Source organism: Lipomyces arxii (assembly GCF_038497795.1).
Source record: "Lipomyces arxii strain Phaff 12-163 unplaced genomic scaffold V1512scaffold_7, whole genome shotgun sequence".
NCBI lineage: Eukaryota > Fungi > Ascomycota > Lipomycetes > Lipomycetales > Lipomycetaceae > Lipomyces > Lipomyces arxii.
In genome coordinates, this window is record NW_027117706.1 from 489,644 (window position 1) to 515,883 (window position 26,240).

Sequence of the window (26,240 nt, forward strand, 5' to 3'; positions counted from 1 at the left end):
AACGTGCAGCACCATGACTAGAGCACAAACGTCACATTATTATGCCTCTAAACCTCTACGCCAAAATCTTTTTCGCATCGCCAACTTCAACCGAGTCTCCGGTCCCAAGTTTTGGTTGATTTTTTTCCACGTAACAATGCAGTCGGCACGTGCAATTGTGCGCAGACCAGGAATTGCACGGTGCTTATACTTAACACTACAGTTGAAACCTCAAGTCCATATACAACGGACCCAATTCACGTCAAACGTGAAGCGGAATTTTGGGTCTTCAATCGTGTTTAAAAACGACAAAGACGACAAGGAACCGGAGATTGAAGTTCCAGTAGAAGTAGAGCAGGGCACACCAGTCGCAGAAATTTTTGCACGGGATCCGGAAGCGCCGGATTCATTACCGGAAATTGTCAAAGAACAGATTGTCGAAAAAGAAGAGACAGAGAAATCAGAACCCGAAATTGAAGAAACTCCTGAAGTTATAATACGCGAAGAAGGATTTCCAGAAGATGCGGAGGGAATTGCACCTGAAGTAGAGCAGGGGATCCCGGTTGAAGAAATTATTAGGCATGAGAAAGAATCATTGGAGTCATCTCCAAGTCCCGAGGCTGTGCAGCAGGAAGAGCCAGCAAAGGCTCCCGAGCCTTCTGAGATTGAATCTGCAAAATCCGCTGAAGAATTATTGAACTTTTCACCAGAAATTCTCCCAGAAGGATCTCAGGAATCAGAACAAGTTGCAGAGCAAGCAATTGAATCCGTTGCACCAACCAATCCTCTCTCTAGTCCGGAGCCCATTGCCGCCACACCAGAATCACCTTCGGTTAACGAAGTTGTGTTTGAACGTACAACAGAACAAGAAGAGAACAAATTGTTGGCCAGTTTAGCTGCCCATCTAATGATGCTTCGAAAATCTGGTCTTAAAATCGATGACTATGTACAAAGCACAGGAGCTACAGAGCTTAATGCAACGAAGGGTTACGTTTCGGGTTTGAGGGCACTCAAGGACGCCAGAGAGACGGAGATCTTGATCCGTGAACGTGACGGAGACATGAAGATTCACGACAAGGGATGGCAAATGCTTCAGAGTCGGAAAATTAAGGAGTTCCCTCAAGAGACAGAAAAAGACAAGGAAAATGATGTTGTTGAGTTCTTGGTCAACTTAGTGATGCGGGACGGCAAGAAAACCGTGGCCAGGAGACTAGTATCAGAAGCATTGGTGATTTTGCGTCTGCGCACTCGGGAGGATCCAGTCCGATCATTGTTCCGGATAGTAGACGAGATTGCGCCTATAGTTAAGATTGAGAAATATCGGTCTGGTGCGAAGACGATCAATGTCCCGAAAGCGCTTACCAGACGTCAGCGAAATCGGCGTGCACTCATGTGGATTTTGGAAGATGCAAAGAAGCGACCTTCACCTTCATTTGGCGTTAGACTTGGAGACACACTTGTGGCTATGAGACTATCTCTTGATCGGGAAGGTGGGGTTGCTTCAGAGAGGAAGAATGTTATTCATAAACAAGCCATGGAGAACAGAGCCAATCTTCCCAGAATCAGATAGTAGATTTTGTATATAGCAGACTTATATAATGAATACCGATTATCATTTTGATCAGTACGCAAAACTTTCTTGTTACAATTATTCAATTAACTTAAAGCCAGAAAACATTAACTCCAACGCTATACAACCACAAAATCGAGGATTTAGGCCGGCGAAACTTCCTTTTTATCTGTTTCCACATTCCCACTATCTTCACTATGCCTTGATTTTTCCAAGTCGTGGATATCTTTGTTGTCATGATGTTCAGGTGCAATTGTGGTCAAGTCGGCCATGATGTTCTCTGGTCCCAAAAACATAACAATCAATACGAAGCCAAACACACAACCCATGAATATAGCCATGACCTTGCCGTAGTTGTATCGCTGCACGCTACTAGTCGACTGACTTTCAAGAGGGAAGCGGGCACCAATTGTGGCCTCAATTGTCGATGAAGCGGATGAAGCCAGATTACCAAGCTGGTATGCAATTCCAACTATAAACGCGCGTAAAGCTGGCGGCGAGAGCTCGGACAAGTAAATAGGAATAACACCCCAAGCACCTTGCACCATAAATTGAAGGAAAAATACAGCAGCCATAATTCCGTTGTTGCGAACAAATGCCCAAGGATAAATCAATGCTCCACCAAGAACACACGCAATTAGAACTGATAAACGACGCCCAAGAGCGTCAGAAATATGACCAAAAAAGATACCACCGGCAACAGCACCAAGGTTAGCGACGACCATTGTGACTGTATTCTTGTTCGTCGAAAAGTCGAGCTGGACAGTGAGCATCGTAGGATAAAGATCTTGGGAACCATGAGACATGAAGTTGAATCCGGCCATTAGAACAACCATATATATAATATAGTGCCAATATTCAATTATGCTAGCTTTCGCTACTGAAACAAACGCATCTTTTGAAGACTCGCGTTCTTGTTTGCGTTGTTCAAGATATGAATTTGTTTCTGGCAGACACAAACGGAAAATAATAATTAAAACTGGAGGACCGGCACCAAACCAAAAAAGTGATCGCCATCCGTGAGGAGTAGTATCTGTCAAAGCACGACTGAAAACAACAGCCAGAAGATAGCCGAGAGCATAACCTTCCTGAAGCATACCAGAGATAATACCGCGCGCCTCCATAGGGCAGTCTTCGAGAGCAGTTGCGGCACAGTTGCCATAGATACCGCCCATAGCAATACCGAAAAGAGCGCGAACACCGAGAAACTGCTTGTATGTTTGAACAAAGCCAGTACCAAGCTCAAGAACAATAAAAATGGCACAGTTGATAATAAACGGCCATTTACGACCATATCGGTCGGACAATACACCAAATATAAGAGCACCAACAGATCGCAGCATAAGAACAAGAGTAATACCCCACGTAATATCTTTCACTGTGGAGTTAAGAGACTCGGCAATGTGGGGTACAGTGATTGACACAGTAAAGAAATCAAACGCATCCCAGGTCCAGCCAGCAAGAGCGACGAGAAAAAATAACCATTGGCTTTTGTTAAGCAGACGCAAAACAGGAAGCGGGTTTTCGATAGGACGACCAACTGGTTTGAGGGATGATACTCGAGTACGAAGATGATGAGCTAAACGATGTTGCCATGAAGGACGTGAAGATGACCTTAGAGAGTCAGCCATTATGCAGTTGAGTAAAAGGACAGAAAATGAGGAGAGAAATTAACAGAAAAAGGGAGAATGAGGGGTATTTGTAGTTTTCCGTTGAGATTTATAATTAGGATTAGAATTACTAACTGTAAGTTTAAAAGTGACAGCCCATTTTAAAAAAAGCCGGAAAAACAACAGTGAAAAAAAAGGGACAGTGTGTTGCCGGTTATCGGCGCAGGTTTTTTTTTTTTTGGGGAGGAGGGTTTGGCGGTGGACCTGACCGGTTCAGTGTGTAAGAACTTAGCTTATGGTCTGTGCATTTCTTGGTGGAGTTATTGTGACCCCCAAGGACTTACTAAGCATTTGTTAATTTGAGCCAGACAAGGCTTAATTATCAAATTTAATAAAAGAAAACAGATAGTACAAACACAATTCAAACACAATTCAAACACAATTCAAACACAATTCAAGTTCATCGCGTTATATTTTTATAATGGATAAATCCCCGCAATTTAGTCACAAAATGATGATGAGCAGACTATGATCCACCATGACATAAGTGGCGTTGTAACAACCACCTTTCCGGAGTAAATTCGGATTAGTGCAAACAAAGCACAAAAAAGTTTAAATTATCCGGGGCAAATTTTTTTCTTGGGGTTGAGCTTTTTGTGTGATTAAGGTTTATTTCTTGAAAAGGATTTACCGAGAATAGACCGAACATGAATGAGCTTATCAGTTGTCAGTAGTGTGTGTGTGCGGTGTTCTTTATTTCCAACCGTTTCGGACCGATGGAGGAGGACTACCGGCTTATGCCGTTCTGAGTCAAACCTCCGCGTTTCCCTTTTACAGCCCTGATTGACTCAAACAAATAGAAAGGGGTATTGTACCACACTAATTACATATACAAAGGGTATTGTGTATAAATGATTACAGCCGCTAAATGTGAGGCTTAAACTTCCGTATCAGAATTTTTTCGTTGGATGAGTCAGTTGAGAAATTCAAGCTATTCGAAGTCACATCTCTTTGCGTCAAAAATAACAGTCGAAATAAGTAGAAGAATGAAAGCTCAAGCACCGAATGTAAATATATGGCGTTGAATAGCTTTGGCAAGCAATACTAGTACTATGGAAAACCAGCTTAGTAGTATCGAATCGCGCAAGTTGACATCAACAAAGATGCCGACTAGGCCAACTGACCGGCTGATTGACCGTCGCTATGATCGAATGCCATATTCGGTCCTTCAATAACCGCAGTAAAAAACTCAAAAAACCTAAGCCCATGCTTTAACCTTTGAACTGACACTTTTCAATGAGCCCATGACTTGGTGGGCAGGTCACGTGCACAAATGTTCCACACAAAGTTTCCATTTTTAAAAGTTTTTAGGCTACACAAAATTTCGTGTCATTCAAGCATTTTTCGCAATTTCTGCATTTTTCCTTCTTCTTTTTGTAGGCAAACTGTGTTTATTTAATTGAAGGGTTTATTGTGTCAGAAAATGCCCCGGCTAATCTCTTGGCGGACATCGGCCATTGCGGCCAAGTCCTTCAACCGGGCTATGAGATATTCCCAACATCTGACTTCCGCTCGTACTTTCTCTTCTGCTATTCTGTGCCGAAATTCCCAGCCTGCTCCTGAAGTTTTAAGTCAACATGTGCCATATCAAGGCGCTTCTACAATTATGTCCTCGTCAAAGCCAAATCTTGTAGACGTCTCAAAAGTTCTTGTCGTTGGATCTGGTGCTCTTAGTATCGGCCAGGCTGGTGAATTTGATTACTCCGGTTAGTTTAAGTTGATACTTGAATTGACAATTGCTAACACTGCAAAGGATCTCAAGCAATTAAAGCTTTACAAGAGGCTGACAAGAAAGCTATTTTGATCAATCCCAATATTGCTACCAATCAAACTTCCCATGCTCTTGCAGATGAAATTTACTATCTTCCTGTGAGCTATACCAAAACATGGCAGTAGACTAGAACTAACATTTCAGGTTACCCCTGAATATATAATTTACGTTCTTGAACGCGAGAAGCCCGATGGAATCCTTTTGACTTTTGGCGGTCAAACCGCTCTTAATGTCGGTGTCCAACTTGAAAAAATGGGTGTTTTTGAGCGATACGGAGTCAAAGTTCTTGGAACTCCAATTGCTACTCTTGAGACTTCAGAAGATCGTGACTTGTTCGCCAAAGCTTTAAAGGAAATTGATATTCCTATTGCAGAGTCAATTGCTGTGTCAACTGTTGACGATGCTCTTGCTGCTGCAGAAGCGGTTGGATACCCAATCATCGTCCGTTCTGCGTATGCTCTCGGGGGCCTTGGATCCGGTTTCGCCAATGATGCGAATGAGCTTCATAACTTGGCGTCTCAGAGTCTTAGTTTGTCACCCCAAATCTTGGTTGAAAAGTCGCTTAAGGGATGGAAAGAAGTTGAGTATGAAGTTGTCCGTGACTCGGCTGGTAACTGTATTACCGTCTGTAACATGGAAAACTTTGATCCTCTTGGAATTCACACTGGTGACTCTATCGTTGTTGCGCCATCCCAGACTTTGTCTGACGAGGAGTATCATATGCTTAGATCTGCTGCTATCAAGATCATTCGCCATCTTGGTGTTGTCGGAGAGTGCAACGTTCAGTACGCTCTCCAACCTGATGGCCTTGACTACCGTGTGATTGAAGTCAACGCGCGTCTTTCCCGATCTTCTGCTCTTGCTTCAAAGGCTACTGGCTACCCTCTTGCTTATACTGCTGCCAAAATCGCTCTCGGCCACACTTTGCCCGATCTTCCAAATCATGTCACTAAGACTACTTCTGCTAACTTTGAACCGTCGCTTGATTACATCGTGACCAAGATTCCTAGATGGGATTTGGCCAAATTCCAGCATGTTAATCGCAGCATTGGATCCTCAATGAAATCAGTCGGTGAGGTTATGGCCATTGGACGTACTTTCGAGGAATCTATTCAGAAGGCTATCCGACAAGTTGATCCGTCTTTTATCGGTTTTCAAGGTGCTGATTTTGAAGATCTTGACTATGAACTTGCCAACCCCAGCGACCGTCGTTGGTTGGCTGTTGGTCAGGCTTTGTTGAACGAGAACTACTCTGTTGACAAGGTTCATGACTTGACAAAGATCGATAAGTGGTTTTTGTACAAGCTGATGAATATTGTCAATATGCAGCGCAAGTTGGAAGAAATCGGTTCGCTTTTTGGTTTGAACAAAGAGGTTTTGACTCAGGCTAAAAAACTTGGATTTTCCGACAGACAAATCTCGTTGTGCGTTGGAGCTTCAGAGGAGGAAGTTCGTGCTCGTAGAAAGGGATTTGGAGTTATTCCATACGTCAAGAAGATTGATACTCTTGCTGCTGAGTTTCCTGCCGATACCAACTATCTATACACTACTTACAACGCTACCGAGTCAGACATCACATTTCAAGATCATGGAACTATGGTTCTTGGATCAGGTGTCTACCGAATCGGTTCGTCTGTTGAGTTTGATTGGTGTGCTGTCAGCACTGCCCGTGCCCTCCGTGAGTTTGGCAAGAAGACAATCATGGTGAACTACAACCCGGAGACTGTGTCTACCGATTTCGACGAGGTCGACAGACTGTATTTTGAAGAACTTTCTTACGAGCGCGTTATGGATATTTATGAAATTGAAAATGCGAAAGGTGTTGTTGTATCTGTCGGTGGCCAGCTTCCACAGAACATTGCGCTCAAGTTGCAAGACGGCGGATGCAAAGTTCTCGGAACTGATCCCAAGGATATCGACCGCGCCGAGAACCGTCACAAGTTCTCGTCCACGCTTGATTTGATTGGTGTTGACCAGCCTGCATGGAAAGAATTGTCTTCCGTGTCTGCTGCGCGGGAGTTCGCTGAAGATGTTGGCTTTCCGGTCCTTGTGCGACCGTCTTACGTTCTTTCGGGGGCGGCTATGTCTGTTATCCGTGACGAATCTGAACTGGTTGATAAGCTTACGCTCGCGTCTAACGTTTCTCCCGATCATCCTGTTGTCATCAGCAAGTTCATTGAAGGTGCACAGGAGATTGATGTTGATGCAGTTGCGTCAGGTGGCAATGTGATTGTTCATGCCGCGTCTGAACACGTCGAGGATGCTGGCATTCACTCTGGAGACGCTACTCTCGTTCTTCCACCTGCTACATTGGATGAAACTGCACTTGCCCGACTAAAAGAGATCGCTGACAAGGTTGCGCACGCGTTCAAGATCACCGGACCGTTCAACATGCAGATCATCAAGGCTGCCAGCGCGACTGCACCTGGAGAATATGACTTGAAGGTCATTGAGTGCAACATTCGCGCGTCGCGGTCGTTCCCGTTCGTGTCGAAGGTCCTTGGAGTTAACTTCATCGAGGTTGCTACACACGCTTTAATCGGCAAGGACGTCCCGGAGCCGGTCGACTTGATGGCTAAGCAGCGCGACTACGTTGCCATCAAGGTTCCACAGTTTTCGTTTACCCGGTTGGCAGGAGCTGATCCGTTCCTTGGAGTTGAGATGGCTTCAACTGGTGAAGTTGCGTGTTTCGGACACGATATCCATGAAGCTTACTGGACCTCTATCCAGGCTACCATGAACTTCAAACTTCCGGTCCCACCTTCTGGAGTTCTGTTTGGCGGAGACTTGACTAAGCCTACGTTGGCCGAGATTGCTAATATTCTGGCTGGAATGGGATTCAAGATGTACGCTGCTTCCGCCCCTGTTCAACAATACATCAGCGAGGCAGTTGCTGACGTCGAGTTTGACGGCCAGCCTGTAGACGTTACTGTTATCGAATTTCCCAAGACAGACAAGCGCAAATTGCGGGAGGTGTTCCAGAAGTACGACATTACGAGCGTCTTTAACCTTGCACGTGCTCGCGCAGATGATTTGTTGGACGAGGACTACATTATGCGCCGAAACGCGATTGATTTTGCGATTCCATTATTTAATGAGCCCAAGACCGCAAAGCTGTTCGCTGAGTGCTTAAGTGAGAAGCTTCCGCAGAAGCGGGAGGGAGTGATTCCAGCTGAGGTCGAACGATGGAGTGAGTGGATTGGAGGCAAGCCCGTGTAGAATAGATGTATTTATTTCCAACTTGACTAATTGATATGTGCATAATGTATAGACAAACCTTTTTTATTATAGAAAATCAAATTTCAGTTGAATTATATTTGTTGAAATAATAATACCTTGCTTGTGGAATGAGCCGGGACTGAATTACGTGATGGCCAAAGCTGGACATTAGCGCGCGACGCCTTTGCCGCGGCTCAGCCCACAAAGGTCCCAGGCCACCTATAAAGTCGTTTCACTTGGGATTTCCTCTGAGGCTACAAATATCTCAGTGTTTAGTTCTTTGGTTTTATATTTATTGAGCTGTAGACAAAGATTGGAGTTGTACAGAGATGACTATTGAGAATGGAGTGTAAGTTTTGACAGTGGCGAAGGGAAATCGTGTGATCAAACTAATGAATTGCTAGATCCACATCGAGACAGACGACAACATTTGTGGACACCGCGAGCTTTGTGTCGCATCCGGCAAGGGTGACTATCAAACACTGGCAGTTACGGGATTTGATATGTAACACGACAAATTCTCACGAGGTACTGTACGTCAGTGAGAGGTCAGTACGGTCAATGGATACAGAATCTGGCAAGACCACGCTGGTGTCTGAGTTTGCATTTGAACCACGATGTTTGGCGTCTGCGTACGGGTTTGTGGCAGTTGGAGGAGTACAGCGTGGGCAGCTAGGAATCACGCACAGAAGGAGTGAGAGTGATTTTGAAGAGGAAGCACAGTCTTCGATATCAGTGTTTGAATTAGGAGGGTACATCAATAACTCAATCACGCTATTTAGTCCGGGTGCGTCGAGTGTGCTGGCGTTGATTTGCAATAACGATCATACGCTGCGAATGCTGGACTTAAGTGACAGTTCATACACGATTCTTGATTCGCTGCAGTTGCCTGTACCTCTTAATCATGCCAGTATATCGCCAGACCATAAGACTGTGATTGCATGTGGCGATTCTGCGCAGTTATTTATGTTTCATCCAGAAGAGCCACATGGTGCTGCATACGAGAGCATGGTCGGAACAAGAGTCGACGGACCGGTTGCGATGAAGTGGAAACATCAGGCTACGTTATCTACATCTGCAGATGCAGGGTTTTCAACTGCGTTCACTCCGTCGGGGGTGTTGTTTGCAGTCGCATCTCAAGACGGGCTTGCTAGTATTTATGATTCTCGATATCTGTCTACGTCAACACACATGTCACTGCCGTCATTCCATTCAGCATACACTTCTAACCGAAATATGCCTAAGCCTTTGAAATACATTGAATCTACGCGTCCACATGAAGGTGCAGGTGCTTTTCGCTGTTTGAAATTTTCTACTGGCGCGGAAGATTTGCTTCTAATCACCGAACAAGCTGGACGGGTGCATGTGGTTGATGCCCGCCGGTTAGAAGATCGACAGATTTTAGATATCCCACACGCAAGCTGCCGACGGCGAATGTTACGACGACGGCGAGATAATCCAACTTTGTCTTCCAGCTTACCAGGCGCATCTGACGATCCTTTCCGTCGACGTCGTGCCATGGGACATGCATCCACTCGACTGTATGCCGATTCATCATTTTATACGGAAGATGGGCCAGTGTATAGATACGGTTCTTACGAAGGTCGACGTCACAGCATTGCATCGGATCGAGGAGATACTCTTGATCAGGAACTTGAAGATGCGGAAGGGGAGTATGGTGAAGATGAGGATGACGACCGATACTGTATATATGAGTCAGTGAGCAGTCCTTCAGCACGGACAAGTTCGCTACTGGCGGCCGCTGCAGCAGGTAGCAGTAGCATCACGGGCCGATATTCACACTCACTGGATCCGAACAGAAGACTGATGCGGGAAAAGGAGATTTCAGGCATCGCATGGAGCGAAGAGGATGGCGGTTCGATTATTGTCGGATGGGACAGCGGGATTGGGAAATGGAGTCTTGACCGATGGGGTCGACGGGTGTTTCCGTCTTATAACATGCGATGAAAAAAGGTATTTTTACAAGGCGTTTGAAGATAATTTGAATTGAGCATATTTTTTAATGTTATTTGGATTTTTACATTGCACCATCACTGCCCGATTAGAATAAACCGGATAGTAAACCATTATGTAAGAACTGCGTCATTTCGATTTGAAAATGTAAATTAGGAACGTGTAGATTGGTGGTTTATTGAACCGGTTCAAGACTGTTTGTATAACGATCGTCAAACCTTTCGGTCGCATCGGGTTCCGGTTGGTGTTAACGAGATATACTGCTTAACCTGAATTTACTTTTCAGTTTTTTCGCAATCAATGGCATCTCTATTCCGTTCAATTCGAGTCACTTCTTCTAAAGTATGAGATTATGTAGTTTTTAAGTTGATACAGAACAAATTGGCTGACTGAACAGTTCACCGCTCGTTCGTTTTCTTCGTCTGCACAAATGCCAATTACCAATTTGACCGCAAGAACCTATATGGCAACCAGTGGAGTCGCCATTGCAGGCACCGCTTTGTACTTTGCTTATCAGGCATACAGGAAGCCAATCAAGGCTGCTACCACTTCAGAGATCGCGCCTGCTGCCGGTACGATTTTCAACCCGAACGAGTTCATTACTGTGACTGTAAGTATTGCTACAGTGACGTCGTGCATTAGTTGGCTAATGGATGTATCAGCTCGATGACATTATCGATATTAACCATGACTCGAAGATGTTTGTGTTTGATTTGCCTCCTGCAACAGAAGGTGCAAGGACCGGACTGATCACTGCTTCGGCCGTTCTGGTCAAGTATGTGACTGCAAAAGGCAACGCTGTCATCAGACCATACACTCCGGTCAGTGACATCAACGACACCAGCAAGTTTACTCTTCTCGTCAAGACATACCCCAACGGAAAGATGTCTGCCCATATTCACGCCATGAAGAAGGGTGACACTATCGAAGTCAAAGGACCTATTGTTAAGTATCCATGGACACCAAACAAAAAGAGTGATGTCATTCTTCTTGGTGCCGGCTCTGGAATCACACCTCTTGGTAAGCATTCTCGATTACAAGAAAGTTAGCTTTTGTGCTAATTACAACCAGCTCAATTGGCAAAGGAAATCTTTGAACACGATGAGGACAAGACCAAGGTTACTCTAATCTACGCTAACAAGACCCCTGAGGATGTTCTCTTGAAAGATCTTTTTGACGGCTATGTTGCCAAGAAGCCCGAGCAGTTCAGCACGAAATATGTCGTCGAGAAGGACGCAACCGGAGACTTGATCCCCGGCTTCGTGACCAAGGATCTTTTGCAAAAAATCATTCCTGCTCCGTCCACTGATGGACTCATGATCTTTGTCTGCGGTCCTCCTGGATTCCACGCTGCCGTTTCTGGCAGCAAGATCTCCAACACTGACCAGGGTGAACTCACTGGTGCGTTGAAAGATCTTGGATACTCTCCTGAACAGGTTTTCAAGTTTTAAGTGTGCTATAGATGGTTAGAAAATACATATTAGTGGTGTAGACTTAAGTTGTAAATTGTCGCGCACGCTCGTGCAGCACTAAGGGGCGTGTACGCCTCACGACAAGCAAGCACTGACATACGTATGTCAAGGACCTCGACAAAGTCCACGACGTCCATGGTCGAGCTGGTTCAGGACTATTTTCTCACTTACGGTAATTGAATGCATTTTTGGTCTGAATCCATTTAGTGTCGTTGCGTATTTTATCGCTCTCATCAGAGGGCACACCTCGTCTAACTCTGTGCCTGCTCCGTACGTCGTGACAATCGCAGTCGCAACACTCAAAATCCATGTTCTTGCATCATCGCTTTGCGCGCTTTGGCCGTCACGTTCTCAGTTATTCATCACGCCCGGCAGAAATGCGCAGCTCATGTTCGTCACATCTCAAGTTGCCATGACGACTCTCTGGCTGGTCGTGTTTGTTTACGTCATGGTACTCTCGAGGCGGAATCTCGACAAACTGCTCAATCCCAGCATCAGAACCGGTGTGCGACCGTCTGTACCGTACGATTTGCAATTTGTACGCTACGGCATGCCGTCTCGTCAACTTGACTGTCATCTCCATTGGCCTCGAAACGTACGCGCAGTAAGAATCTTTCTGAGCTTACGATTCTCACTACTTACAGATGCTTTTGGCTGACCGGAACTTTATCGTTATTTACTCGTTCAGTTGTCACGGCTCCTCTACGTCGTCAATCAAATGATTCTCAACTATACGACATAGACTATCATCCAGATGGTCTATCCTACTTTCATTGACACCATCTATTGCTCGATCCAAGGCGATCAACAGGAGGATACTCTCGACTTGCTACGAATGTGGAAGTTTATCCACCAGGTCCTGCTACCAATATCTGACTACGCGACCAAGATAAAGTGTAATGAACGTATAAACTGCGCAATCGAGAAGCTTAGAAAAACAAATAAATATTTTCAATCGCCTAGAAAACGCTAGCAAGACCGGCAACGAGCTCACTGACTCCAACAGCGCCAGGGTCAGGTACACGATCATATCCCTCGGCGTCGACATATACAGCCCGGCCAAGACTGGCAACCATGCCCTTCGTGTGCTCAGCGCCTGCCTTGCTGGCCTCAGCCGCAGCCACGATGCCGTTCCCACTCGCCAGCGAGTCCACAAACGGCGCAAGCGCGTCAATCAACGTGCGGTCACCAGACCGTGCCGGCGTGACATTGAACAGAGTCTTGAGCGCGTCCGCAGCAGCAGCACCCCAGGCAGCTTGATCCATTAGACCAGTCGCAGTAGAGGCAGCAGTTGCGAGTGCGTGTACGTAGACACTGTAGATAGCGCCACTCGTGCCGTCCATATTGCTCTCCACAGTTTCCGCAAGCTGCATCAATGTATCGACCGACGGTGAGATTTTTCCAGCGGTCACAAACTCCAAAACTGCTTCAGAAACACGCTTGAGAGTGTATCCGCAATCGCCGTCTCCTACAACGGTATCATACTGCGTGATCAACGGCTCAGCTGCAATTGCCTTCTTGCAAGCTGCAGAAAGAGCACTCACAAAGATCTCGGGGTCCACTAGCTCGTTAGTTAAATATGTATAGTGAGTAACAAAAACTCACAAATTTTGGGCTTAGATTGCCCGTTAGTAGCAGCGACTGGAGCAGGTACCACAGACGATTCAATCATTCGCGAAGTCCACTCAGCCTTGCCAGTAACAATCGAGCCGGGCGTGAATCCAACAGCTTTGGTTGGCGCGTCTAAATATGAAAGCAACGCTGACTTTGCCTTGAGAAGAGTAATGCTAAATCCAGGTCCATCAAGACTGGTCATGTAAGTACCTGCAAACAGACGAACAGGTCTAAGACCACGTCCGTCCAGCTGTGTAACAACTTCAGTAGTGATTGCTGACAGCTCGAGAGGAGACAATCCACCTAGGTTGTTAACCATAAGCACTACGTTTTCTGCAGTTGAAAAATCGACATAGGCACGATCAGAGTCATTGAGATCGATCAACTGGTCGAGCATTTGGCTGACAAGAGCAGGAAGTGGAGGAATCGGTTTCAATCTGATACAGCCTTTTTCGTTGTGGATTCCAAGCCCAAGCTCAGCTTCGTCGTCGGCGATAATATTTTCTTCTTCGACTTTACGACCAGGTACGTGGACATGGTTCAAAGATACACCGACAGTTACAAGATTATCTGCAACTTCCTTTGCAGTCGCAACCACTTCCTTGAGCGAAGAGATAGAGTTTGATGCCACAGCCCCAGCAACTTTATGAACAAGAACAGTTCCAGCTAGACCCCGCCTGCCAACTTTGCCAGACTTTGCACGTCCTACAGCAACATCGTCAGCCACCACGACAACTTCAGCTGGAATTCCCTTGCTTCTTGCCTTTTCAGCAGCAATAGAAAAGTTGAAGATATCACCAGTATAGTTTTTGATAATAATCAGAACACCTTTGGAACCAGCAACAGCATCAATCGCTCGAGAAATTTGAGCCACAGAAGGAGATGCAAAGATCCAACCAGAAGCAGCGGCAGTCAGCATGCCATCGCCAACAAAACCAGCATGAGCAGGCTCGTGACCTGCCCCACCTCCAGAGACGACTGCAACAGAAGTTTCCGAGTTATGGTTTTTGCTTGCAATAACTATACACCATTAGTACTAAACTGGGATCAATTGAGCTGAGAGAAAGTAATTGTACCTCTGTCTTTCTTATAGTAGAGAAGATCAGGGTTAGTAAGGGTTAACGCCTCTAGGCCGTCTAAAACGAGCTTATCGATGTCAGTAGCAAAATGTTTAGTCGACATGAGTCCAATTGAGTAATTCCGAGTAGGATTTTAACTGTAATAAATGAAGAACAAGGAAAACAGGATGACGAAGTAGATATAGAGGAGAATCGGAAAAACTACGTTTCCGACTAGTTAATCCGGCATGAGTATCCCGTGCTGTACATCCCGCGGTAGTTGGACGGGGTTGGAGGTCCGGGCTGAAATTACACATCCCGCTTATTTCATTTACAGACACACTGTGCCATTGTAGAGTTGTGGCATAATAATGACAACGTTGCTGATATCGAATTGCTCAGTATGGCTACATCTATGGTCGTGTATAGTCGCATATATACATTGTAATCGAATAATATATTATGTAATGAATCATTTAAAAAGGAACATCATTAGGGTCAATGTTCTTAATCCAATACTTTCCAACTACAGGAACTTTTGAAAGAATCTGGTCTTGAACTCTTGGAATGGGTTCAAGGAAGAATATCACACCAGCTCCAGCAGCACCACCCCATAATCCAAGAACAGGGACCCTGTAATTCAGCATTAATTAAGTTCATATAACCTGTACCATTAAAATCCATACCATTTCATGAATGTGCCTAGGGTAAATCCTGCCAGTCTGGGGCTTGATTTGAATGCAATTCTCAATGACATCTTCTACCATAGATTAGTCAGCATTTAATCAACATTTGAAGCAAATTCTTTGCATTGCAGTTGAGGTCTCACATTTTTGCGAATCGAAATTCAATAAATTGAACCAAAAGAAACGTTTTATATGAAGCAAAAAACAATGAAATTTCAGTGTGTAAAAACGGAACGAACATATCTTAAACGTGCGGCTCATGTATACGGCTTATGATTGGTCAATCATGATTATAGTACTTTATTCACATTTTTATGCATTTTGACGTAGTTTTTACTTATAAGAAAAATACAGACTTTTCTTATTCAAATTTCACTCGTTTTCACTCAAATTTATTCCAAGATAGTCACGTCTTGAAATCGTTTCACATTCCGCTACTTTTAACCGGGGTTAGGACTTCTAGTCAAAGTCAAAATCGACCAGGGCTAGGTTTATTTGTCATGCTTTCAACCAACTCATCCAAGCAAGTCCTGCGTAGAACACGAACGCTTCTCTCATTCAAAGTTCTACGACTATCACGTCTTGCTATAATACATTGGGCTTTTGCGTATGATACCCTCAAAACGAATGTCATTCAATCTAACTCCGATTCTATAGAAGCCTTTACTGTGTTTTGCTACTGACGATATCGTCGCTCACGTAACATGGGGCAAGCAAATTCGTCCCAACCAGCTGCAGCTGGCGACTCAAACTCAGATTCATCATCATTATTTGGGCAGCAGTCTCGTCAGTTTGGTTCTGTTCTTCATTCAGACTCTGAAAATTCATATACCACCTCGCGCCCTATGGCTGCAGATATCGCGTCACAAGACTCAAAGCCAAACTCTCAATCGGCATCCCCACAACATTCTTCGATCCCAAGCACAAGAACTCGCAGAATATCGCGACATTTATCAAGTCTTGGACTCTTACAGTCTCAGTCACATCCTGTTCAAAACACTACAGCTCTGTCTGCCACTACTGTCGAGCGTGCTTCATCCAGCCTTTTTGCACCGTTTTCGCATTCTAATTCAGAAGACACTAATGCTGACGTTCCCTTGTTTGATTGTGAACAAACTGAAAGGCCTATATCAACGTCAACCCCACGTATCTTTGGACCGAGTGCGAGCAGTGCTGTTTCCCGTCCAGGCTCGTCTTCAGTTCTTCGTCGCAGGGCGCATGAGTTGTTGCCTGTTGACACTGATCGACGTTCAACGACTACGAACTTCTTCCGCAACAGACTGTCTCGCGTTCGAAGCACTCTAGGCAACGTTGCATCATACTCTACACCGTTTAATTTCTCAGCACCGGAAATTGTTGCTTCGGATCCAGCGCGTACTTCACAAGATGCCGTGGGGAATGAGCCGGAGCCGTCGACGGCAAGATCAAATGATGCTTCTCTTTTGCCTGAACCAGCGTATTTGAGACGACGACCTCGGCCATCCACAGCCATGACTACAGCTACGGCGACTGGGTCCGGATTCACACTTCCGCTATTGCCGACGACTGTACCACCTCCAACTCCTCTTGACCCACCTAATAGGTCAAGCGTTCGACCACACTTAAACATACGCCCCAGATCTCACAGAAACACTAATACAAATGAAGTTGCTGACATGCTGTCGTCTTCTGGCACTGCAAGACAGAGACCGAACGAAGATCAAGCCGCAATGCTTTCACGTCTCCTGTCTGTTGCTGCGGCCGCCACTGCCGCCAGCCTTATTGGAAACTCAAGTTCAAACATATTTTCACAAGGATCAAGTCACCGCCGTCGTCGATCGCGCGCTGCGCCTGTCGCAGATGCCGACGCCCAAGTTGCGGACGGCAATCACACAGATGACAACAACAACCAAGACGATCCAGACTCGACTGAAGCTATTGACGGCTCGTTTGAGAGTTTTTTAAGGGCTTTACAGAACGGTAGATTAGCTGCAGCTCTGCGGAACGAGTCTGCACCGTCAGACACGAACCCGGACTCTCAGACCACAGAAGATGGCTTGTCCCCGCTTAATTTTTTCCGAATGTTTAGATTTCAAACGGACAACGATAACCACAATAATTCAAATAGTGGTGGTGGCGAAAATAACGGTCAAAGAATGGTGCCGGTGATCATTGTTGGAATTCGATCAGTCAACTCTCGACCGGGTGCGGCAGCTGGCCCTGCAGGAGGTCTGGATGAGACCACGGCAACAATGCTCAGCATACAGCCTACTTCAACCGATCTTTCTCGTTCAACCGGACTTGCTGCTGGAAGACGCCGGCGCCGATCGGAGGACAGTCTAGATGTGCTAGAAGGAGCAAGCAGTTCACGGCAAAGGCGCAGTAGTACGATGCTTTTTGATGACGACATATTACTAGACGAGGACGACGAAGAGGAGGATGAGAATGAGAATGATGACAGCAGTGACGAGGACTACACTGAAGACGAGGCTGGTGCAGATATTCTGGAGACCCCCGGTCGACGTCATACGGCTGGTGTTGACAATCAATCTGATGCAGAAGACAACTCACGGTTGCATTTGAATGGGCGCAACACGGAGGACGAGTCTGGAAATGTAGGAGAACCTTCCACTACAAGCACTGCGAATGGAGTGCGCTCTTGGATTATTTATGTGCTCGGAGGTCAGTACCCTGAAAATCATCCGATTCTCACGACGCCGTCATTATTTACAGACTCACCAACGTATGAAGACATGATGCTTTTGTCTAGTTATATCGGTCCTGCAAAGCCACCTGTAGCGACACAGGAAGACGTGGATAAATCCGGAGGCGTGCAAATAGCAGCTCAAGAGTTAAACGGCGAGCGATGTCTTGTGTGTTTGTCAGACTTTGAGCTTGGTGACGAGTGCAGAAAACTACAGACATGCGGGCATACGTTTCACCGTGGTTGCATTGACGAGGTCTGTACACTTGGCATTTTGATATAGTATATGAACTAATAAAGCAGTGGCTAACGACCGGGCGCAATACATGTCCATTATGTCGAGCGGAAGGTGTTAAAGAAACCAATGAAAGAACGGGGGTAGCTCCAAACAGTTTACCAACATCGTCGTTGGCTATTTGAGGAAGTTGCATTGCAGACTTTGGATATCGTAGGTATATTGGCCAATGGCATTCGGGAGTGGCATTTATACAGTGAAAACAACCATTGCATTCTTGTGTTGAATTGTACTTTTTGTTTTTGTTTTTGTTTTTGTTTTTCTTACTGTTTTGCTAGGAAAATTCGGACATTATGTACATTTTTTATTGTTTATTCAGCTAAAGGAGTAGAAGAATGGTGCGGCTCGAGCCTGTAAAACTAGAATAGTCCCAACCAAGAGAGGTAGCAAGTAAACCACTCTGATTGAAAGATATGGAACAAAGACGCCACCCAAATAGATCACCATCGATCCTTGTAACAGATTCTCGTGCGAACTCGGGGTCTTCAAATCCTGGATCAAGTGGAAGTCGCCAAAATGGTCAAAGACATAACCAGTACAGCAACATATCAGTTAGTAACCTGTTATTTAATCATGGTACAAGCGATATCGCATCGGCAAGAGAGAGAAGAAGACAGTCACCAGATTCATCGCAAAACTTTGCGCCGTATTCGAGTTTTGATAGATCGATATCTCATACTCAGTATAGACGAGATCTCAGGCAGGCAGAAGAGCTGCCGTTGCAGACAAATCACAAGCCTCGAGACCCTCGATTAGTGGTTGCTGATCGGTCAAATGATTTGGCACATAGACGAAGACAGCGTAGACGTCAAGAGTACACTTCTCATTTACGGCCGGTGGCTGAGTATCGTGATGAACAGGATGAAAGTGGGAGCGACGATGATGAGCGTGACGATCTGTACAAGTTTGACAAGATAATTTATCTTCCAGTAACGCCAACTAAAGATGTGTCAGCAGGGCAATCAACAGGACCAGGCGGGACAAGTGAGATGCGCCGAGTTACTGCTTATTTGACTGCCGACACGTATTCGTTGGGCAAGATCAATGCGTTCCTGATCAGAAACCACAATGTGAATGAGACTCGAGTGTTTGCGGCAGGCAGTCCGGACGCGGCATTGTATGTCCCATACTGGCTACCTCTTGTGCCGGGTCGAGCTGGATGTCGGATCCGCAGCGGCAGACTTCAATCCGAAGAAGATGTGTCGCTGATTGACAAGTCTGATGATAGTGGAGACGAGTATTCGGGGTATTTACAAAAAGCAGAGCTGTTTATATTTGCATACGGTGTCATGGTCTTTTGGAATTTTACAGAGACACAGGAACGAGACGTACTGGCTGATATTACGTTTGCAGACAGTGACGCAAGGCTAAACATGGTTCAACATCTGATCCCGGAAACTGACCGCGAAACTGAAGAGTTTCGGTTTGAGTACTCACGTACAAGCAAAAGCCCTCAAATTTCAAACGATGTTATAACCCTGCGGGCAAATGGGGGAGTTCCTGGAGTCAAGCACAAACTTACAATGTCGCATGCCATTGCTCAGTCTACCAAGCTGTCGTTCTTTGAAACGCAGATGGAGAACATCACAATGATGGAGATGGAGCCTATGCCGAAACAACTGGCGCTGCATGGGTCCTTGGGAACGATAAAAAGAGAGGACATAATGAAGATTGAAGGCAGACTATTTACGCTCAGGGTCGATGTGAATCTGAGCAGCAGTGTGCTTGATATACCTGAATTCTTTTGGGAAGAAGAGCCGGAAATGCATGCTTTTTACATGGCTATTCGAGAATATCTCGAGTTAAAGCAGCGGGTGAAAGTGTTGAATCAGCGGGTCAAGGTTTTTCTTGATCTTGCTGATATTTTAGCAGACTCGATTGCAGAAACCAACATGTCAAGTAGGATTTTTATATGATGCACGGGTGTTTAGACTGACAATTGACAGGAATTACATGGGTCATCATTTTGCTAATTATATTGTCCTTGATGGTTACGACGGTAAGAAACTGGACAAGATGTGTCGCGGCAACTACTGACTTTGAAATAGCTGGAAATCTTTATGCGGTTCTCGGTTCTTTCTCATATCAGGCATCCGGAGCTATAAAGAGTGTAAATAGACGCGCTTTTTTAATTTATCTCGTACCAATTTGTTTTTGTTGTAAAAGACATGTGTATAGAGTATCTGGACCGATTGTCCAACAAAGTTGCGGCTCGGACCTAAGATATCCAAACCGCATTTAGTAAAATTCACAACATAAAAATGGCGAATCCGGGAGGAATTACAAATGCGTCCGAGGAATCACCCGAAGCGCTTGCTCTGATTTCAACGCTAAAGATGATTCCGCATATAGAGGGCGGGTACTTTGTTGAGACCGACCGCAGTATCGAGACCATGCCGAATCCGTACCCTCACGACGAAGGTAAAGATTTAACCAGATCACTATCGACTTTAATTTACTATCTGTTGACTCCGTATACTCCAATTGGTCGGTTTCACCGTAACAAGTCTCGAACAATTCATGTTCTTCATAAAGGACGAGCGACTTATGTGCTGATCCATCCTGATGGCACAGTCGAAACCTACGTTGCTGGGCATGACGTAGCAAACGGAGAGCGGTTACAGTGGATTGTTGAAGGCGGCGATTATAAAGCCAGTTTTGTTTATCCTGAAGATGGGGAATGTCTGATTAGTGAAGTGCGTATTGTTGAGTCATCGGCTTTATTTCTGCTAATATTTTTTCACAGGTTGTGATTCCAGGATTTGAATACACTGACCACAATTTTATGGCAAATAGAACAGAACTTGTTCAACTTGTGGGCGAGAAAGTTGCTCAAGAATGGGACTGGCTTCTACGAAAATGAATAAGAAAACAATATACACTTTTGCACTTATTAATCACAACTATTTTGACTGCGGATCCCGTGCCTGATTAGACTGTGGATAATACTCATAGTTTACTGCACCGGGTCCCTGTCCGACTGGCAACGGTGCATACTGTTGCTGCTGGTACAAATTGGACATCTGAGACTGTTGCTGACTTTGATTCTGTGCCCGAATCACATTCAGCTGATCAACAGAGGTGCTTTGTCGATAGGGACAGATAGTACATAAAAGTACCTGTGATAATGATTAAATCTTGTCCAGCATTGTTAATGCTTGTACTTACTTCGCCCCAGTTCGTCGGGATCACAGGCACAAAACAAAACGTAAAAAACTCTCGCTCTTTGACTGCTATCACGCTAATGTTGTGACTGTTTGGTTGTTTTAGCTAATCTGCGCTTACATAGCACAACTTTAAACGATACCATCGTGGACAATAAAGTCGCATGTCTTCGAACCCTTCGAGATGTTTATTGAAATTTGTGCCTTGCAAATGTTAATAGACGATGTTATCCGTCAAATCGAACATAACAAACCTCCGCACACAAATATCATCGGGAAGGCCATACTAACCAGGTGCGTAGATATTGAAGCAAAAGTCAGTTTAAGATGGTATCTGATGCGTAGAGACTATCAACCCTCATGCTCGATCAGCTCATCTCACTGAACTCATGAGCTACATAAAAAACTACGATAAAAATCCGAATGCTTTTTATAGCTTAATAGCAGAGAATCTAGTATTTAAACAGCATAAAAACCTTTAATATAGCGGGTATTTGCTTTTTCGTACTATAAGTTCTACCAATTGTTGCATGACGTCACAACTGTTACTACATTCGGCAGTTTGCATATGTGCAGTACAAATTGTATTATCTGTACAATCTATGAATGCCAACCACCACCAGTCGACATCAAAACCAATTTCTTTTTTTTCTTTTTTTTCTTACTGTTTGCACCAGACAGCGGGTCTTCACTTTGCTGTTCTTGCTCGAACAGCTTACTATCATCCCAGCCGGCCCATCGATCTTTCTCTGCATCATCTTCGAAGTCATCGTCAAATGCTTCTTCAGTACTGGGAAAAGATATTACTGGCGTCCCCCACACTGTGGTACGAGCAGCTGGCGATGTAGACGGGGTCGTACTCGTACTATGGCCAGACGTAGTTAGCGATGGCCACACCGACGCATCCTCCAGAGGCAATCCTTGCGTATAACCTTCCCCAAGCTGTGCATTTTCCGGTAGACCAGGATCAACAAAAATGTTGTGCCCACCACCGCTTCTTCGCGAATTCTTATACGAGTTCTCCTCCTCCTTCATGGCCTTTTGACGGGCTCGTTCCTCTTTGAATTCCTTATCGCTTCTTTGCTTCTTCCGATTCTCTAAATCTTCTGCAAAAAGCTCCAAAACTTCAGGCTTGATAACATCTGTCCAATCACATTCTAAGATACTTATCGGACACCCGGCTGGAAGGTATGCTAAATACTTCAGTCTCTTGCGCAAATCTTCGTCAACCACTTGATCCCCAATAACTTTTTCTACTCGCACTAAAACTGTTGAAGGAAATGCTGCAAAACTTCCAAAAGCTGTTTTCAAAATTCTGATATCCAATGCTGACAAAAATGTATTCGATGCATCCCGCGGCTGATAAAAATAATATATAATATCACTTGAAGATCTAGCTTCCGATCTACTTCTTGACTGCGATCGACCGGTAGAAGCTGATCCTCTGGATCCTGTAGTCAAAGTTCTATCCAAATTTTTGTCCGTTCTGATGTTCTCTAAATTCCGACTCCGATCCACCTTTTTATCGTTCGGTCGCTTCGGCGCTTTCTCCATTCCACGCATACTTTCCATAGAATCGAAAATTTTCTCGATGGCTTTATGAGTCCATTCCCCATCTTCGCCAAACACGGCACCATCTTCTTGTTCCATGAACTCAAGCTCGAGAATTTCACGTTCAAACTCTTTCGTCATATACTCTTCTGTGCCTTTCATAACTCTCGCGTAATTGGCAACTTCAGCAGCGAAGTACCACGGAATTTCTTGTGTTGTTGCCGGAGGCTCGCCACCGTCTCGGGGCAGTGCCAAGATGCTCCCAGACTTGCGCATAACTAGCCTTAACACAACATCTTTGCCACTTTGAGGAACACTAGAATCATCACCAGGATACTCCGTCCACTTTACAGGCTTTGCATCACTTAGAGACAACTTCTCAAGGCATAACGGACAACTATTTCGCTTCTTCTTGGGCTTTCCCTCTCCTTCAGTAGTCGTCATCATGTCCGACTCTAGCAGCCGCATCAAACAAGGTAGACAAAAAATATGACCACATCGGGCCATACGTGATGCCACGGGATCATTTGTCAGACATATTGGACAGCTACTTGCTTGCGTATGCTTTGACACCAAAATTTGCAGAATCAAGTACCATGGTATGACTGCATCGGGCTCAAATGCTTGAACCCTGTAATCTCCATTAGGATCAACCACAAATCTAAAGTTAGCATTGACGAAATGAGCTTTGTCAGCTGTGTGTAAAGATGATCTTTGCCACGATGGAGCATTGTTCCTTCGATGACTTCCTTCATCCCTAGGAGGTAGTGTAAAGTTCAAAAGGTGTGAAAGCGAGGTCTGATTTCGTCGATTACGCAATGGAGTATATGGATACTAATAAGTTTAGGAATTTGCACATATACAGCATACTATTAGCTGACCTGCTCACTAAGCGCGTCTTCCGCGTCTGGAAATCCTTCATTAACATTGACATTCGGCTTGGATTTATGACCGCTTTTCCATGAATTCTTGTGTTGAGATCTTTGCGACTGTGAACTCCTAGGCGTGGCAACTGTAGCTGTTGAGCTTCCATTCTTACGCGTCACATTCTTTGACAAATCAGAGCCCGGAGAAGCAGCGACGGGTGGTGGTGTTGCTGATGATAGTGCACTTTGTACTCCTAATTTACCAGCATTTGTACTGTAATTAACAGAATGAAAACCAGTAGTCGTCGAAGGATTGAATTTGGCAGACATGGTCCCTTTATCTACCCTATGAGTCGTAGTCAATTGTAATGATTCTGCACAAGCTTCGAGCGCTCTAATGCCCCAACAAAATAAGAAGGCCCAAAATGCTGTTTTCAATAATTTAAGGGGAGAAAGAGCAGCTTGACCGTGATAGAAAGTATTGATGACTTCGATAGTGCCGACGACGACAATGCGATGACTGTATTATTAGCAGTTATAGTAAAGCACTACAGGCACGACTAGGAAAGTATGCGGTGACGCTACGATCACGTGACTATATGCTACCAGTTCCCTAATCCTGGACACTGGATGGCGTGCGCACCCAAGCTCATACGTACCGTTTGTACAGGCGCGTACAGCGTCGCAACAGTTTCTAATACGCACTCTCATTTTGGGAACAGTTCGCATGAGTACAACAAAAACATTTAAAAACGCTGTAGTAGTCACTCTAGTTGGAATTGCTTTGTACCTTTTTGGACTTTCCGTGCTAGCTCCTCTTGGTATACTATACTACGTTATCAGATCGTCATCTAATCCTGTGAGCAATAGACCATTTGCTCAACACCTGAAACCACCAAAGCAGACACAGAAATTAGCCGTGCCGAATTACATGGGTCCTGCACGTGTTTTAGAGTTGCCAGTAGATGTGCTCTCTGACATTGCCAAACACTTATCTGCTGAAGACATCTCCGCTCTAACAAGAACCTGCTGGACGATTCGCGATGCATCTGCTGATTTATGGAAGGCAAAAGTTGTTTACAAATATGGCTATCAAGCATTTCGACTTGCTCTTGAAATAAAAACTCAGCAACCACGTTATTCATGGCACACATTATATTTGGCTTTATACAATCTTTGGCAGTTTCACTGTGCTGACGATGGCTGGGGAGTTATATGGAAAAGAAACAGTTACTGGCAAGTTCAGAAATCCATCCAGTCTTCATTTGGAAAATCGCTTAATCTTGTTTCGCCGGTATGGTGGTTACACGTTTTTCGCAGTGTACATGTTTTTCCAGGAACTTATCGACTTGTATGGGGTCTGCAAATCTTACCCAGCGCGAATGGTATTGAAGCCATTGAATTTAACGTTAAACTTAACGATGACAGCCATATCGATAGCAAAGGAAGGCCAGAAAGACGGTTGTTGGCTAGTGCGAAATTGAAGCCCGAAGTCGTAAAGGCAGCTCAAAGGTTTAATGACTGGATTGAAGTGGAACTGCTCGAATTTTACGTTCCTCCACTGGAAGTTGAGGATAGCGACTGGCGGACAATTTTAGTCGAGGTTTGTGAGACAGGACAGCGGCAGAAATCTGGTTTGGTAAGCATCATGCAATCGAGTTCAAATATTCATGAAACTAAAATCTATCTTTCTAGCGACTTGATTTTGTGCGATTAGAAAGAGTGAATAGTGAATTTGACAATTTCAGTGGACCTCACATCATTCCTTATTCTAGCGAAAACTCCTTGGTAAATATGTCGCCAGTGACGTCTCTATTGCAGTTTGATACCGAACATGAAGAAAAACAAAATCATCGCAAGGAGATAACTTTGATTTCTCGTCAAATGTCGCGGAAAATTAACGATTTTGAGGATAGTGATAAACGTGTATATTAGTTTATTACTGATGTCATCAAATAGTACATAGTTGCGCACGATTAAAATGCCTAATCGTTTTGACAAGATCGTATAGCTTTCACGCAGCAGATCGGCGGATCAACTCTACATGGGTGCAAAATTTTCTGGCCGCCAACCCCGCATCTCTACTCAAAATCGAGATTATTGAAGACGAATTAGCAGATTTTGCCATTCTAAACAAGTTTGAAACGTGCTTAATGCCTTGATGATTGTTTTGGTATTTTAACTACAAGCGAAACCGTCTGTCAGCCGAAATCATAAAATTTATTGTATCAAAACCCGTACAAGTAATTATTGCAACCTTTGTCGTCCTGTCTACATAGTAATGAGACGCAGTACAGACCTTACAGTTAGGGTTTATAAGTTGAATGTTATGGCGGCCACAAGTGGGTCCCGTATCTATACTGGACCGTGCTTCCCAGTTCTAAGTTCCAAGTTCCAAGTTTCAGAACCTGCCTCTAGTTGCCAGATGTCATGAAACGGGTAAGGGTTGTGTGTGCGTACTAACTACTAGATTAGGACGTATGGTCACGTGCGTCCTGTATGTTGCTAGAATGTTCTACGGCCTGGTCCTGGCTCTTCCCTTTCCCTTCTTGGTAGTTGCGGTAAGTTGTTCTTTGGTGTTCTTAGAGGTTCTACGAACTTCGAGTTGTTTCTTTGTCGTTGTGCCCACTTGCGGTCTGAGTGTTATATAAGGAAGGGCGTATCCCTT

At 44.8% G+C, this 26,240-nt stretch overlaps 14 protein-coding genes across 14 annotated transcripts; 9 read left to right on the forward strand and 5 right to left on the reverse strand.

Moving 5' to 3' along the window:
- Positions 1-98: 98 nt before the first annotated feature.
- On the forward strand, positions 99-1,598 carry V1512DRAFT_262866 (mitochondrial 37S ribosomal protein uS7m). Its single transcript, XM_066916380.1, has one exon. The coding sequence runs from the start codon at positions 137-139 to the stop codon at positions 1,547-1,549; it is 1,413 nt and encodes a 470-aa protein (XP_066771723.1). The 5' UTR covers positions 99-136; the 3' UTR covers positions 1,550-1,598.
- On the reverse strand, positions 1,432-3,393 carry V1512DRAFT_262867 (major facilitator superfamily domain-containing protein). The gene has a single exon (XM_066916381.1). It carries the CDS (start codon positions 3,178-3,180, stop codon positions 1,693-1,695), a length of 1,488 nt encoding a protein of 495 aa, XP_066771724.1. The 5' UTR covers positions 3,181-3,393; the 3' UTR covers positions 1,432-1,692.
- A 1,064-nt stretch (positions 3,394-4,457) lies between these two features.
- Positions 4,458-8,307, forward strand: V1512DRAFT_262869 (uncharacterized protein). Its single transcript, XM_066916382.1, has 3 exons — positions 4,458-4,925; positions 4,973-5,088; positions 5,135-8,307. The coding sequence occupies exons 1-3, from the start codon at positions 4,643-4,645 to the stop codon at positions 8,207-8,209; spliced, it is 3,474 nt and encodes a 1,157-aa protein (XP_066771725.1). The 5' UTR covers positions 4,458-4,642; the 3' UTR covers positions 8,210-8,307.
- On the forward strand, positions 8,308-10,257 carry V1512DRAFT_262870 (WD40-repeat-containing domain protein). Its single transcript, XM_066916383.1, has 2 exons — positions 8,308-8,558; positions 8,614-10,257. The coding sequence occupies exons 1-2, from the start codon at positions 8,539-8,541 to the stop codon at positions 10,175-10,177; spliced, it is 1,584 nt and encodes a 527-aa protein (XP_066771726.1). The 5' UTR covers positions 8,308-8,538; the 3' UTR covers positions 10,178-10,257.
- An 18-nt stretch (positions 10,258-10,275) lies between these two features.
- V1512DRAFT_262872 (NADH-cytochrome b5 reductase) lies at positions 10,276-11,676 on the forward strand. Its single transcript, XM_066916384.1, has 4 exons — positions 10,276-10,525; positions 10,581-10,793; positions 10,846-11,203; positions 11,255-11,676. The coding sequence occupies exons 1-4, from the start codon at positions 10,484-10,486 to the stop codon at positions 11,632-11,634; spliced, it is 993 nt and encodes a 330-aa protein (XP_066771727.1). The 5' UTR covers positions 10,276-10,483; the 3' UTR covers positions 11,635-11,676.
- Positions 11,677-11,719: 43 nt separating this feature from the next.
- Positions 11,720-12,496, forward strand: V1512DRAFT_159487 (uncharacterized protein; the record flags this gene model as incomplete). The annotated part of the gene is made up of 2 exons (XM_066913058.1): positions 11,720-12,250; positions 12,300-12,496. Coding segments are annotated over 2 exons (609 nt in total), but the record flags the coding sequence as incomplete, so codon positions are not given.
- Positions 12,375-14,609, reverse strand: V1512DRAFT_262876 (Dak1 domain-containing protein). Its single transcript, XM_066916385.1, has 3 exons — positions 14,346-14,609; positions 13,261-14,289; positions 12,375-13,216 (listed from the first exon to the last, which is right to left on the reverse strand). Exons 1-3 carry the CDS (start codon positions 14,449-14,451, stop codon positions 12,615-12,617), a joined length of 1,737 nt encoding a protein of 578 aa, XP_066771729.1. The 5' UTR covers positions 14,452-14,609; the 3' UTR covers positions 12,375-12,614.
- Positions 14,610-14,696: 87 nt separating this feature from the next.
- V1512DRAFT_262878 (cytochrome b-c1 complex subunit 10) lies at positions 14,697-15,228 on the reverse strand. The gene is made up of 3 exons (XM_066916386.1): positions 15,157-15,228; positions 15,014-15,087; positions 14,697-14,960 (listed from the first exon to the last, which is right to left on the reverse strand). The coding sequence occupies exons 2-3, from the start codon at positions 15,082-15,084 to the stop codon at positions 14,804-14,806; spliced, it is 228 nt and encodes a 75-aa protein (XP_066771730.1). The 5' UTR covers positions 15,085-15,087; positions 15,157-15,228; the 3' UTR covers positions 14,697-14,803.
- Positions 15,229-15,529: 301 nt separating this feature from the next.
- On the forward strand, positions 15,530-18,356 carry V1512DRAFT_262879 (uncharacterized protein). The gene is made up of 3 exons (XM_066916387.1): positions 15,530-15,620; positions 15,671-17,952; positions 18,000-18,356. The coding sequence occupies exons 2-3, from the start codon at positions 15,718-15,720 to the stop codon at positions 18,114-18,116; spliced, it is 2,352 nt and encodes a 783-aa protein (XP_066771731.1). The 5' UTR covers positions 15,530-15,620; positions 15,671-15,717; the 3' UTR covers positions 18,117-18,356.
- Positions 18,292-20,140, forward strand: V1512DRAFT_262882 (uncharacterized protein). The gene is made up of 3 exons (XM_066916388.1): positions 18,292-19,890; positions 19,938-19,990; positions 20,040-20,140. The coding sequence occupies exons 1-3, from the start codon at positions 18,405-18,407 to the stop codon at positions 20,094-20,096; spliced, it is 1,596 nt and encodes a 531-aa protein (XP_066771732.1). The 5' UTR covers positions 18,292-18,404; the 3' UTR covers positions 20,097-20,140.
- A 112-nt stretch (positions 20,141-20,252) lies between these two features.
- V1512DRAFT_207704 (RmlC-like cupin domain-containing protein) lies at positions 20,253-20,854 on the forward strand (the record flags this gene model as incomplete). The annotated part of the gene is made up of 2 exons (XM_066913416.1): positions 20,253-20,687; positions 20,738-20,854. 2 exons carry the CDS (start codon positions 20,253-20,255, stop codon positions 20,852-20,854), a joined length of 552 nt encoding a protein of 183 aa, XP_066771733.1.
- Positions 20,855-20,894: 40 nt separating this feature from the next.
- On the reverse strand, positions 20,895-21,301 carry V1512DRAFT_247759 (uncharacterized protein; the record flags this gene model as incomplete). The annotated part of the gene is made up of 3 exons (XM_066914501.1): positions 20,895-21,110; positions 21,160-21,224; positions 21,277-21,301. The coding sequence occupies 3 exons, from the start codon at positions 21,299-21,301 to the stop codon at positions 20,895-20,897; spliced, it is 306 nt and encodes a 101-aa protein (XP_066771734.1).
- A 454-nt stretch (positions 21,302-21,755) lies between these two features.
- On the reverse strand, positions 21,756-23,902 carry V1512DRAFT_253262 (uncharacterized protein; the record flags this gene model as incomplete). Its single annotated transcript, XM_066914740.1, has 2 exons — positions 21,756-23,540; positions 23,588-23,902. 2 exons carry the CDS (start codon positions 23,900-23,902, stop codon positions 21,756-21,758), a joined length of 2,100 nt encoding a protein of 699 aa, XP_066771735.1.
- Positions 23,903-24,222: 320 nt separating this feature from the next.
- Positions 24,223-25,965, forward strand: V1512DRAFT_262889 (uncharacterized protein). The gene is made up of 3 exons (XM_066916389.1): positions 24,223-25,211; positions 25,268-25,815; positions 25,865-25,965. The coding sequence occupies exons 1-2, from the start codon at positions 24,300-24,302 to the stop codon at positions 25,505-25,507; spliced, it is 1,152 nt and encodes a 383-aa protein (XP_066771736.1). The 5' UTR covers positions 24,223-24,299; the 3' UTR covers positions 25,508-25,815; positions 25,865-25,965.
- Positions 25,966-26,240: the final 275 nt, after the last annotated feature.

Coding starts and splice junctions, on each gene's coding strand:
- V1512DRAFT_262866 (XM_066916380.1), top strand. CDS start 137: ATGCAGTCGGCACGTGCAATTGTGCGCAGACCAGGAATTGCACGGTGC.
- V1512DRAFT_262867 (XM_066916381.1), bottom strand. CDS start 3,180: ATGGCTGACTCTCTAAGGTCATCTTCACGTCCTTCATGGCAACATCGT.
- V1512DRAFT_262869 (XM_066916382.1), top strand. CDS start 4,643: ATGCCCCGGCTAATCTCTTGGCGGACATCGGCCATTGCGGCCAAGTCC. Junction 4,926..4,972: donor TGGTGAATTTGATTACTCCG/GTTAGTTTAAGT, acceptor AACACTGCAAAG/GATCTCAAGCAATTAAAGCT. Junction 5,089..5,134: donor ATGAAATTTACTATCTTCCT/GTGAGCTATACC, acceptor CTAACATTTCAG/GTTACCCCTGAATATATAAT.
- V1512DRAFT_262870 (XM_066916383.1), top strand. CDS start 8,539: ATGACTATTGAGAATGGAGT. Junction 8,559..8,613: donor ATGACTATTGAGAATGGAGT/GTAAGTTTTGAC, acceptor ATGAATTGCTAG/ATCCACATCGAGACAGACGA.
- V1512DRAFT_262872 (XM_066916384.1), top strand. CDS start 10,484: ATGGCATCTCTATTCCGTTCAATTCGAGTCACTTCTTCTAAA. Junction 10,794..10,845: donor ACGAGTTCATTACTGTGACT/GTAAGTATTGCT, acceptor TGGATGTATCAG/CTCGATGACATTATCGATAT. Junction 11,204..11,254: donor CTCTGGAATCACACCTCTTG/GTAAGCATTCTC, acceptor AATTACAACCAG/CTCAATTGGCAAAGGAAATC.
- V1512DRAFT_262876 (XM_066916385.1), bottom strand. CDS start 14,451: ATGTCGACTAAACATTTTGCTACTGACATCGATAAGCTCGTTTTAGAC. Junction 14,290..14,345: donor CTACTATAAGAAAGACAGAG/GTACAATTACTT, acceptor AATGGTGTATAG/TTATTGCAAGCAAAAACCAT. Junction 13,217..13,260: donor GCAATCTAAGCCCAAAATTT/GTGAGTTTTTGT, acceptor CTAACGAGCTAG/TGGACCCCGAGATCTTTGTG.
- V1512DRAFT_262878 (XM_066916386.1), bottom strand. CDS start 15,084: ATGTCATTGAGAATTGCATTCAAATCAAGCCCCAGACTGGCAGGATTT. Junction 14,961..15,013: donor CTAGGCACATTCATGAAATG/GTATGGATTTTA, acceptor GCTGAATTACAG/GGTCCCTGTTCTTGGATTAT.
- V1512DRAFT_262879 (XM_066916387.1), top strand. CDS start 15,718: ATGGGGCAAGCAAATTCGTCCCAACCAGCTGCAGCTGGCGACTCAAAC. Junction 17,953..17,999: donor ACCGTGGTTGCATTGACGAG/GTCTGTACACTT, acceptor CTAATAAAGCAG/TGGCTAACGACCGGGCGCAA.
- V1512DRAFT_262882 (XM_066916388.1), top strand. CDS start 18,405: ATGGAACAAAGACGCCACCCAAATAGATCACCATCGATCCTTGTAACA. Junction 19,891..19,937: donor TGCAGAAACCAACATGTCAA/GTAGGATTTTTA, acceptor GACAATTGACAG/GAATTACATGGGTCATCATT. Junction 19,991..20,039: donor TGTCCTTGATGGTTACGACG/GTAAGAAACTGG, acceptor ACTTTGAAATAG/CTGGAAATCTTTATGCGGTT.
- V1512DRAFT_262889 (XM_066916389.1), top strand. CDS start 24,300: ATGAGTACAACAAAAACATTTAAAAACGCTGTAGTAGTCACTCTAGTT. Junction 25,212..25,267: donor AGCGGCAGAAATCTGGTTTG/GTAAGCATCATG, acceptor CTATCTTTCTAG/CGACTTGATTTTGTGCGATT.